At 43.7% G+C, this 12,365-nt stretch overlaps 1 protein-coding gene across 6 annotated transcripts in view; it reads left to right on the top strand.

The window, feature by feature from the left end:
* Positions 1 to 12,365, top strand: part of usp48 (ubiquitin specific peptidase 48) — a 28,658-nt gene that overhangs the window by 14,609 nt on the left and 1,684 nt on the right. For 2 of the 6 annotated variants that reach the window (XM_083660794.1, XM_083660797.1), the window contains exons 14-26: positions 456 to 567; positions 2,396 to 2,565; positions 3,131 to 3,205; positions 3,909 to 4,033; positions 4,637 to 4,759; positions 6,351 to 6,412; positions 6,596 to 6,706; positions 7,171 to 7,322; positions 7,475 to 7,581; positions 8,383 to 8,490; positions 9,743 to 9,922; positions 10,394 to 10,519; positions 11,400 to 11,448. In XM_083660794.1, coding sequence (XP_083516920.1) covers positions 456 to 567; positions 2,396 to 2,565; positions 3,131 to 3,205; positions 3,909 to 4,033; positions 4,637 to 4,759; positions 6,351 to 6,412; positions 6,596 to 6,706; positions 7,171 to 7,322; positions 7,475 to 7,581; positions 8,383 to 8,490; positions 9,743 to 9,922; positions 10,394 to 10,519; positions 11,400 to 11,448 — 1,500 coding nt within the window. Of the gene's footprint in view, positions 1 to 455; positions 568 to 2,395; positions 2,566 to 3,130; positions 3,206 to 3,908; positions 4,034 to 4,636; positions 4,760 to 6,350; positions 6,413 to 6,595; positions 6,707 to 7,170; positions 7,323 to 7,474; positions 7,582 to 8,382; positions 8,491 to 9,742; positions 9,923 to 10,393; positions 10,520 to 11,399; positions 11,449 to 12,138; positions 12,196 to 12,365 lie in introns of those variants that run through there. The other 4 variants (XM_083660795.1, XM_083660798.1, XM_083660796.1 and 1 more) reach the window with 3 other exon arrangements.

A 12,365-nucleotide genomic window follows, 5' to 3' on the forward strand; every position in this document is an offset into this window, starting at 1 on the left:
AAATGAAATGTGAGTTCCCGTGACCGGCTGGTTTACCAGGCTGGGTAAGTTTAGCTCGAATGACCAGAAACAAGATTTCCGGTTTGGGCGTTTAGCCTTCAAAATAAAGGCATATAGGAATTGTATTTCTACGTGTATTCTCTACAGTATTTCTATAGCCACTAATGGCAAATGGCAATTATATTAAAAATACTGACTGATATTTGATATAGGTTTTGCTATTTGCTATACAAGCCTACTCAAAACTGCACCCATCAGTCTCTCCCATGTATCAGGATATTTATGGCTGGTTTAGCCAAAGTGCTTCCAGATCTGTGAAAGACCACAGAAGGACATTTCAATTTCACACTGGCTTCTGACTTCCTTTCCCCATCACATGAAAAGGGTTATCTAGTGTGTTGGTTTGTGTGTGTGTGTGTGTGTGTGTGTGTGTTGGTTTGTGTGTGTGTGTCCAGGCTCATCTCTGTGTAAGGAGTGTGTGGGCCAGCGTTGTCGGGTGCTGCGACTGAAGAGCCAGCTGAACGAGGACTTCAAGGAAGTGTCTAGCCAGGCCAAACGCACACTCAGGTAAACACACCCATGGCAAGTGAATGCGTTGTCATGTTGTGCATCCAAGTCAAGATTAGGTTACGGAAATGAAACTTCAGTATTTCCTGTGTGCAAATTGTGTCATTGCAGTAGCAAATTGTGAAAGAATAGAGAATGGTAGTAACAAAACAGAAACAAAACTGTCCACCCCCCCCCCACCGCGACAACTCCAAATCCTGTGGGAAACACTGAAATGTATAAATGAAAAGTATGAAGTACCACATTGAGGGAAAACAAAATAACAGCAGAACAAGACAAAAATAATCACTTAAAAAATATGTGCAATATGAACAGCTTTTATGTACCGTAAATTCCGGACTATAAGCCGCGGCTTTTTTCCCGTTTTTTGGCCTTTTTTGCCCCCTGCGGCTTATATAACGGTGCGGCTTATCTATGGATTTTTCCAGCAAACGGCCACTCGGGAACCTCCAAAATCTATGGATGTTGGTATGAGGCAGAACGAGAGCAAGACAGACATTATGAGAGCGAGACCCTGATTGGATGATGTTGCAAAAAATGTGCCTCGCGACCTGATTGGAGCACTGTGCCACTACTCTCTCTCAGCCACTACGGTAAAACACCCTCCCTCCTCCCTCGCTCCGGGGGGAAAAAGGCAGCGATTGAGCCTGAAAGACAGTCTGAATGAAATTGAATGTAACATTCCCAATTCTATGTATTACATTCTAAAAAACTAACAGCAACATTTTGGAAGGCTAAGCCACACAACTAGCTCGTTGTAATCTAACATCATGCTTCAAAAGATGGAGAACTGGCTGTGTTACGACGATGGCGGCGATTGAGCCTGAAAGCCATGTCTGAGACAGTAGCGAGACAGGAACAACAACAGCAGCAGCAGCAAAGGATCATGCACAAACCCGAGATGAAAGGGACTGTCCGTCAGGGCGCGGACGACTGTGTCAGCAACTCCCTCCCGACTACCAGGAGAAAATTACAAACTTCGGCGAATTCACACAAAGAAAGATCAAGGAATATTCCATCGGACCGGAGCAGATCATAAATATGGATGAAGTGCCTTTGACGTTCGACCTGCCTCTCACTAGGACTGTTAACAAGAAAGGTGAATCGTCCATCACGTTGAGAACCACAGGTCACGAGAGAACGAATTTCACTTGTGTTCTTGGCTGCACAGCATCTGGAGTAAAGCTCCCGCCGATGGTGATTTTTAAGCATCTCACAATGTGTGATTTTGTCTGGGGATTAGTGACCTGACTTTTGTTTTGTTGAAATGTTAATAAATGGGAGCTTCCCCAAACAGCCATCTCTTTCCCGACAATCCCCTCTGTGCACGAAGCCTTACATATGGTAATTAAACATCAAAACACCCGCGGCTTATAGACCGGTGCGGCTTATATATGTAAAAAACAGTCAACTCTGCAGGTGCGGCTTATACACCGGTGCGCCTTATAGTCCGGAATTTACGGTAAATGATGTGCACAATGTCTCATCCTAATCACATGAACAACTCTACAGAAAGCCATACAGAAAGTTTGTTGAGGTGTGTTGTAAACAAAACACTATCAAAGATGTCCTAATATACAGATGTTGGAGACAAATGCACACACTTGAATATTTACTTGTAGCTGTACTACTAGTAGCTGTACTACTAGTAGCTGTACTACTAGTAGCTGTACTACTAGTAGCTGGTCACAATATCAAACACTCCAGATGCAGGAAACATGTACTGGAAGAGCCAAATGTGCATTGCTTTCTGTTCTCACTATCAGCATATATTTGTGTGTGTGTGTGTGTGTGTGTGTGTGTGTGTGTGTGTGTGTGTGTGTGTCAGTGGTGAGGGCTACTGGGTGGGCAAGGCGTCTCTGCGTAGCTGGAGACAGCTGGCTATGGAGCAGCTAGAGGAGGACGAACACAAAACCAAACACAGCAATGGTCAGACCAACGGAGAGGGACCACACAGCACCAACAGCAAAGGTAGCTGTTATGGCTGGAGTGGTAATGGTAATCGATTTTTTTGTTGTCATTATTATTATTGTTGTTATTGTTATTTCTGTTGTTGTTATTCATGATTATTTTACTTAAGTTATTACAGGGTTCCCATAGCTCTTGAAAATCGTTGAAAGTTTGTGTATTTTAGAAAAAGGAGAGATCTCGAAAAAAAAAGAGGCCTGTATGATGTCTTAAGGATCTGTCCAAATGTTTTAACACAAAACATGAATTTCAGCCCAAAAGAGCGTGAAAGTCATTGAAAACTGTGGGAACACAAGTTCCTAAAAATGATTCCCTGGAGTTTCTGTCAGTGGCGCTCTTTTCTTTGTCTGTTCACTGTCACTGCTCATGCTAACTCACAGTTCTTCTTCTGTTTACTCCAAACGCATCACTTCCTGTTCAGCAGAGCATTGTTCTCAGACTCTGTTGTGCTTAGGACAGCAAATAGAAAAGCTTTCAGGAGCTGGCTTTAGGTCAAATCACTGTGTTCTATCAGTTTATGATCGCGAGTAGCAACTCTGACATCTCTGATAGCGATTAGCAACTCTGACATCTCAGCTTAATTTTCTGCTTGTAGAGTTTGGCCCAGAACTCTCAGAGGGCAACGAGGAGGACATGAAGACATTCAATGAGGACATCCTCTGCACCCACGGTACTGAGTTGACCCAATTCACCTGCCCATGGTACTGACCACGCTGTCCTAAATGACCTGCCCATGGTACTGACCACGCTGTCCTAAATGACCTGCCCAGGGTTGGACAACAAAATACATTTACCTGCCCACATTCACGTTATTGCCCATTTAATGTACTGTACATTTTTCACATTAAAAGTCTCACCTGACCTGCAATGAAGATCCAAGAGCACATTTAGAGTTTGAAGGTTTTGAGTTTGAAAGCTTGCCATCTCACTTGGACAATGGATCTTTTTCTGCTTTTGTCTTAAGATTTTCTTTTTGTTAGTTAACCTTCCAGACAGCAGAGAACAAGGAGTTTATATGTTACGGCTTAACGTTGTCCAATCAGGAGTCTGTTTGATACAGAGCCAGTGTTCTACCTGGATTTGATTGGCTCACAGTCGGAAAGAGTGTATGGTGGGCAGCAGGGGCAAAGTTTGAGAACAGGCAAAGACTGTATAGAACCAGTGTGACAGGCGAGCCTTATTGATTATGTCTCAAAGACATATTTTTACCAGTATTTGGCACTTGGTGGCCGGTGATTTTCCAATCCTGGTCTATCACTTGCGTGCGTGCATACGCACACACATACACACGCACACCATCTGAAGACATTGAGCTGGTTTCACTTTTTCACATGTGGCCCTAACCCTCTTCCTGATGTGTGTTCCTGCTGCAGGGGGTCTGTGCATCCTGGATTGTGAGCGGAAGCTGGTATCATCTGAGGTTTGGACCAAGCTGAGGGCATACTTCCCCAAAGCCCCAGAGTTCACCCAAAGCCAAGAGTCCTGTCAGCAGTGCCTGGTGAGCGAGCACTGATGTACCAACGCTGCAATACACAATAACAGACAAAACAGGCAGGAAGAGCAGCAGATCTAAAAGAGCTTTTACGACTTTTCAAACAAACGTTAAGCAGCTGAGCTCCAAAGAGGTCAAATGGCAACTGTGCCAATCACCAAAACTGTACAATGATTGAATGTGACAATGGACACAATCTGAAAAATCATCACAACATATTTTATACACAAACTGCATCAGCAAAGGAGAAAAGTGGTTGCAAGCTTGCCAACAGGGATAGACGGACACTTAAAGGTTTTTTTTACAACCTGGACCTAGTTCAAGTTTGTGATTAGTTTACCTATAATGTTTGTTTTTGTAAGCAGTGCTCTTAACATGGTGTCTGCAGTGTCATGCCAAAGTCACAAAATGTCTTATCTAATCTCTTAAAAGGCCTTAAATGGTCTAAGGCTTAAGCCTTAAATTCAGTTTTAGTTGTTTTGATTAAAATAAAATTAAGGGTTGGTTTCTCCCAATGAGAAATAGCACAGTCATGCAGACATAATTCTGATGGGTGTAGTTTTCTAGTGAACACTGTTGTATGCAAGCTTTTCCTTCTTGTCTGCTCAGACATTGGAGCAGGAGGAGAAGGACAACGAGGCAGTCAGTAAGATGATGGCCTTGGACCAGAAGAACCAGCTTCTCAACCTCTTCCAGGAGAAGAACCGGCCAACGCTCATCAAGTGGCCACAGGTAGCCAAGAAGCAGTCAGTCCTCTGTAGCTACGAAAACTTGCTCAGATCTTTGAAGCTGTTGGAGATTAGCTGACTGGAATGATTCCTGTGAGATCATCGGGTCCTTGCAGCAGCAAAATAGGAACAAATAGAATCAGAATCCGCTTTATGTGCCAAGTATGTAGACATACAAGGAGTTTGACTCTGGTTTGTGTTGCTCTCAAAGTACTCCCATAGAGAAGAGAAGGTATGCACAAGTTAAAACCGACGAGCCGCGGGTACATTTACACATTTGCAAAAGTTTACAGCAACTACTGCATAAAATAAGTTTGGTTTGCGTGTGTGTGTGCGTGTGTGTGTGCACTTATTCCACAGTAAGCGTAAGCTAAGTTTTCAAGTGGCTGGTTTAGGTGTTCATCAGAGTGATGGCCAGAAACCGTTTGTGTCTGGTGGTTTTGGCGTCCAGTGCTCTATAGCGCCTCCCAGAGGTGAGGAGTTCAAACAGATCATGGTCAGGGTGAGATGGGCCAATGGTTTCCTGCCCTTTTCTTGACTCTGGAGGAGGACAAGTCTTGGATGGGGGGCAGGTTGGCCCGGAGTGTCCCTTTGTAGTCTGTGCCTGTCCTGTTTTGCAGCAGAGCCAGACCAGACACTGATGGAGTTGCAGAGGACAAACTGGATGATGGCGGTGTAGAACTGGATCAGCAGCTCCTGAGGCAGTTTGTACTTCCTGAGCTGCCGTAGAAAGTACAACCTCAGCTTTGCCTTCTTGATGATGCCTATGTTGGCCTCTCCCACTTTAGGTCCTGGGAGATTATGGATCCTAGGAACTTGTATGTTTCCACTATAGACACGCTGCTGTTGAGGGGGGCAGTGCTGGAGGGCTCCTCCTGAAGTCCACTATCATCTCTACAGTTTTGAGCATGTTCAGCTCCCATGTTCTTCTGACCGCACCAAAGGGCCAGCTGTTCCACCTCCCGTCTGTACGCAGAAATAGGGTGAAAATAAGAGAGTAAATAGGTATTGGTAAACTTAATTGACAATTACAAACACTGGAAGGGTAACGAGAAGAGCAACATTTTAACGTTAAATCATCAACGTGTTGGATTTGAGACCTTAGTTTAATTACCATAAACAAACAAGACCATCAATGAGAAGATCGAGAGCCTCTGCGCTGCGTTTTACGTTGTGTGCCACCAGGTCAGAAACGGCAGGAAATCTGCTGTATTGTTTTACGGCACGAACGCTATCATATTGCTTTATGGCGATTAAAAAAAGAAGTGTCCTGTCCTTTGTATACCATGGTGTCATGATACATTGACGTTTAAAAATGTAACACACAGCACCTTGAGTAGAAAATATATGAATTACAGCATGTACTGTATGTACAATGTACAAAATAACAGCAGGAGAGCATCCAGGAAAAGGAACGCGAATGAAAAATATGTATGGTATGAAACTAATGAAAAAAGATTAAATAATATTTAATATTTTGAATTGAATTTTTTCATAGAATTTTTATATATTCTATTAAAAGTCAATGAAAATAGGATAAACTATAACAATTGAAAATGTAGGGGAAAAAATCCTTTCTGCTTTTGTCCCTCTAGGGCACAGATGTCCTTTACATTGTCTCCCTCGAGTTTGTGGAGGAGTGGAGAAAGTTCATCAGGTATGTTTGTTTCCACAGTGAAGGTTTCCACAGTGAATGTTTCAACAGTTGAAAGTGGGGATGTCAGTCATGGCGTTTGGTGCAACAGTGTTGGTGGTGCGTGTCGAGATAAATGGCGTGGGATTCGGTCGGCAGCAGCTTTGCAGGTCCGCCTAGCAAATGCCATTTCTCTGTGTTTTCTAGAAAGCCCACTAAATTGTCTCCAGTGTCCAGCGTGGAGAACAGCCATCTGCTCTGCCCCCATGGAGGCTTCATGTTCACCTACGAGTCCCTGGTCAGCGGAGATGCACAACAGTGAGTGTGGGGCTTTTCATGACGGGAGGGAAAAGGCTCTGAAACAGCATTTAACCCATTGATACCTGATGCAAAGCGAATTTTTTTTTCCGCGTGGCCATTTTTTCAAAGCAGAAATATTTTCGGGTCACGCAGTTCGCAGTCTTAAAGGGATACACACACAAATGAGGGATATACATGCAAATGCTGCATCAGGTATCAATGGGTTAGAGTCAAAATGCTTTTGGAGCGTTATTTAGCCCCCTTCCTGACAAGCTAGCATGACATGGCATTTATCTACCTTTGGGAAGCAAATTTCATACGGTGAATTATAAATAGTTGACCTCAACATATAATATGTAAGCTATATTTGTGACACTATACACTTCCTGACGTCACAGAGAGAGTATCGCCACCTGACCAGCAACATGCAGGTAGTGTGTAGTGGCACTGTGGTCTCATGTTGTGATGTTTGTCCTGCACAGTATAGCTCTGCTCTGGCCGAGCGAATGGGAGGTGATCAGCAGACTCTTCATTGTAGACCATACAATCTCCATCCACTGTTCCTGCCAGGCCATGCCCAGCGACTCCAGCACCCAGTACAGCGACTCCAGCACCCAGTACAGCACTCACCCCGGTAAGAGTGGGGGAAAGCTGGGGCGAGTGGATCCACCCCAACATGCTCTTTTTCTACTTGGTGTTTATGCACTCGTATCGTTGTCATGTGGTTTGAAATTTTGGACGCTCGTCTTCCTTGGATTGAAAGTTGACGTGTGTTGTTGTGTCCAGAGCTGTGTTGGGATTGCCGAGAGGGCTTCATCTGCCAGCAGCAGAGGGACCTGAGAGAGTACACCCAGGCCACCATCTACATCCGCAAAGTCATTGAAGACAAGAGGGTAAGAAGAAGAATCCATAAGGACAGTCTACCATTTGCATTGTTGATTCATGTCCAATCTGGGAACCCAACGGTAAATGCATCGATTTCCTCACGTGCCGAGTGCTGCAAACGGCTCAGTTGAAGGGTTTCTTTTCCTCCCGGTACTCTGTCTCGTATCGTGAAAATGCAATAACATGATAGGTGTTGCATTATATTCCAGACATAACTTTTGTGGGCAGAAATAAATGGAAAACTAGTCAGATATGCACTTGAATCATGGCACTTGCATTTTCCACCGTCTAACGTTAGTGCAACCACTATTTTGACTGGCGGCTTTTGGGGCGAAGAGTAAACAAGCGCTCACTCATTTTTTGGCACATTGCCACCCCACATTATCGCCTGAGTAATGCGCTGAAGGTTTTTCATGGAGTGGACAATTGCTTTCTGAAATATTTCTCTGATGTAGTCTATATTGAAAAATGTCATTAACCCATTGATACCTGATGCAGCGTTTGCGTGTATATCCCTTTGATGCGGTCTTACAGGGATGCACACACAAATGCTGCATCAGGTATCAACGGGTTAAAAGTCTGCCTCGCATAAACACTGTGACTCCTAGTGTGCAGCACACATGTCCACAGCACACTACTCTAGCCTCTACACCGGACCATTTTCCTCATGTTTAGAAACAACAATCCCTCATGTCTGGAAGGGTAACTCCGGGAAATACCTGGACCTGATTCAACGGGCATAGTCCAGAGTTCATTTCTGGAAAGGGCTAGAGAGTCCAATTGAGTGTCTCATGTCATCCACTGTGTAGATGGTAAAGGAGGCGGGTCCAGAGCCAAACGCTAGCAGCTCAGAGGCAGAGGAGGAGAAGGAAGAGCAACCTAAGGTCGATGGAGAGAGAGATCCAGACTTCAGCCAGGTAAGTCCATCACCCCGGCGACCCCATTAACAGCAATAAGCTAATGCATTGGTTCCTAAAATGGAGCTCTGCCTGGTGGTCTGCCAGAGTATTGCCTCTCCCCCTCCCCCCAATCCTTTTTAATAGACAACAGTTTTTACATATACGGTACACATCAACCCTGAGAAGCTATAAGAGTAGAATACTAGAGGAATACATGCATTCAAAACATTTATTTAGATCCAGAGCAGAGAATTGTAGCCTATTCTGTTCCTTTCATGCGCTCTCCATACGCTCTCCTCTGCAGCAGGCAGCAGCACTGTGCCCCAAACCACGCCGGAGCTTCTCCTCATGTTTAGAAAGTGATTCACTGGTTTATTGATAGGGATGCACTGATCAATCAGTGTGCGGACAATTCCCTTATTTTTTTATTTCACTTGTTTGTCCTGCACCTGATGCCCAGTGCGCTTTTTGGATGTGCGCACAGCTTTCCTACTTTAGGGATGCACCGATCCACATTTTTTCACTTCCGATCCGATTCCGATACCTGAATTTGGACATCTGCCGATACCGATATTATGCCGATACCAATATTTTTCTTGAATATACAGTATAGGCAAAGATTTGGCTAATTAAAGATTCTTATTTTTATATACCTTGCAAAAAGCAGACAAAATTAAGAAAATATACAAGGCAAAGAAGGATACTATTATACATGGGCAAATTACGGCCAGCAAAAAAAATATATATATACAGTATATATTACCCCCCCCCCCGATTCCGATCCGATTCGTGAATTAGTGCCAATATCGGCACCCGATACAGATATTGGATCGGATCGGCCCCATCCCTATTTATTGAGTCATGTCTATGATGTCTAATAATAATAATAATAATGGCTTTAATTTATATAGCACACTTTAAAATGTAAAACAAATCTCAAGGTGCTTTACAGTAGCTAAAAGACGAGATAAAAACAAGCTAAAAACAGCTAAAAAAAACTCAGAGCTAGTAAAAAGCAGAGCGGAACAGGTGGGTCTTAAGGTTAATTTTAAAAACAGCGAGGGATTCCGAGGCCCGAACAGTTCCTGGGAGCTGGTTCCACAGGCGTCTAGCAGGGTAACTGTGGGGAAAAGCTGGACCTGGTTCTACGGTTATAATCCAGAGTTCATGTTAAGAAGGGGCTTTGGATACCTTTTGGGTGCTTACAAGATGATGCAGCCGTCACCCAATGTGAGTCTTACTTCTAGTCACATGACTTTCTCTCCTCCAGTCAGAGGACGGAGCGAAGCGTCTAAAGCTGAGTGACGGCGATGCTGCAGCAGGTCCTGCCCCCGTCACCAGTATCTTTAAAGCAGGAGGAATCAGGAGAAGCACCCGGCACAGGAAACTCCGAGGAGAGAAAGCACTCATCGTCTCAGCCAACCAGACCCTGAAGGAGCTGAAGATACAGGTGAAAAAGCCCCAAACCAGCTCATCTTCATGAACACGTGCTTCTGAAAAGTATTGAAAGTTGATAAATCAATTTATGGAAAATGAAGGCCCTTAAAAAGTATTAAAAACTCTTAATTGCCATTTGATGAGGTATTACATTGTGTATCTATTGTGCTGATTGTGTTAAATGGGCATAATGATATCGTCTCATATCGATCGCAGAGCCCTGAATTGAATTAAAATCGTATCGTGGCAGACTTTGTGATATCAGCAAATATTGTATTGTTGTCCAAATAATCTATGCAATATCATATTGTGAAGAAACCTTTTATTTACACCCCTATCGCTGATGTGATGAAAGTGGCGTTGAGGTCTTAAAAATATTGAAAAGGTCTTTAAAAGGTATTGAATTTAACTTCAGGAATCCTGCATATACCCTGATATACCGTATTCACAAGAATAGCTTTGAACTGTGCTTGTGGTCCTGTAGATCATGCACGCCTTCTCTGTGGCTCCATTCGACCAGAACCTCTCCATTGATGGAAAATGTCTAACGGACGACTCAGCCACACTGGGCAGTCTGGGCGTGATCCCCGAGAGCATCATCTGTCTCAAGGTACGTTACACAGCAACATGTTTCTACACTGCTAGACGGCCTCAGTGAAAACGCAGACTCACAACTCGAGCACAAGGAACATATTGCATGAAAATGGGTAATATATAGTACCGTAAATTCCGGACTATAAGCCGCGGCTTTTCCCCCGTTTTTTGGCCCCTGCGGCTTATATAACGGTGCGGCTTATCTATGGATTTTTTCAGCAAAAATAAAAAATAAAAAACGGAATTCTCTCTTCTTTAGCACTCTTTCTAACTATAAATCCACTTCTGTTTTAATTTCCTCTCTTGCCCTCTTTTCACCACACCGCGGACACTGTGTGCACTGTAAAAAAAAACACAGGTGGTGTTGTGTTATGTTGTTTTGTTGAAATGTTAATAAATGGGAGCTTCCTCAAACAGCCATCTCTTTCCCGACAATCCCCTCTGTGCACTAACCCTTACATATGGTAATTAAACATTAAAACACAATAAAAAAAAAAAAAAACATTAAAACACCCGCGGCTTATAGTCCGGTGCGGCTTATATATGTAACAAACAGGCAATTTTGCTGCTGCGGCTTATACTCCGGTGCGCCTTATAGTCCGGAATTTATGGTATTTATACTATATATTGTTTTACTATTCGGCGTCAGAGTTTTCCTCATTGTATAGTAGGATGAAATGTCACTGATTATTACTTGAAGTTTGGATTTGTCAATTCCTGGGTGGAGATTTCCCACCAGTCTCCAACTTGAGTTTGTGTAAATAGGACGAATCAATAGTGCCCCAGTTAGTGGAGATGAGGCACCCTTCTCCGTTGCAGCCTCGTGCCATGGACGCTTTTCCAGACCAGCTGGTTTTCTTGGCTCTCAAACTTCTCTTGTGTTTGTTTCCATGCAGGCTGATGAACCCATAGCAGATTATGCGGCAATGGATGATGTCTATCAGGGTATGTTGTGTTCTCATCTTTACCTCCTGATATTTACATTAGCTGCTTTCACACATGTTTGGAATTCAGGAGTTATCTAGAGGCCATACGGCTGGCTGTCATGTGTGAATGTCTGCATGCGGCTCATGCGCGCTCCCGCGGAGCCTCGTCCTAGCCGAAGGGAAGTGTACCCCCAGCCGTAGTCGCAGAAGCGTATTGTCCCCCCCCCCCCCCTCCAGAGCTCTGTGAGCTCGTGAGTGCATGAGGACAGAGACGATCGTGACAGATTATTATTATATAAATAGTCGATGTGATGAGCGAGCAAAAAACACATCATGCCATTTGGTTTTCAAATGAAGCTCAAAACTGCTCCGTGTGCGACAGCCAACATGTTGCGGATTGCTGGATTGAAAGGCTCATGGCTCTGATCTGATTTCATGTCTGCTTCGCACAGCACACACATTTAATAAGTATTTTTGGACGTGAGGGTCGTCCCGCTTCCCAGTATTGGACATCGCTAGGTAGGGTATCTGGATCTGGTTGCGTTCATGTCTTTGATTTAACGTTTACACAGCGTTCGCGCAAATTCCAAGTAGCGTCAAGTCAGGCAGTATAAAACGAAAACTTCCGGGTATAACCTTCGCAATAATGGCAATTAAATAAAGTAAATGCACGTGTAATGTTTTTTTGTGTGTGTTTCGAAAGATACAGAACGGAGATAAACTGGAAGAATATCTGCTCCCTTCGAAAAGTCAATTTTAACCCGTAGTGAGTCGACATTCTGATTTTTTGTTACTAAGTAATACAACATTTATTTTATTTTGAAGGTAAAAACGTCTAGCTTCCTGTATTCTGTATAATTCTAGTAGGTTTGAGGCATTTTAGGACTGAACATAGCAAAGACCTGTTTTGTTTGTACTGCTTGCGACTCGAGGAAA

The sequence above is a fragment of the Poromitra crassiceps genome (genome assembly GCF_964638095.1).
Source record: "Poromitra crassiceps genome assembly, chromosome: 25".
In the NCBI taxonomy this organism is placed as follows: domain Eukaryota; kingdom Metazoa; phylum Chordata; class Actinopteri; order Beryciformes; family Melamphaidae; genus Poromitra; species Poromitra crassiceps.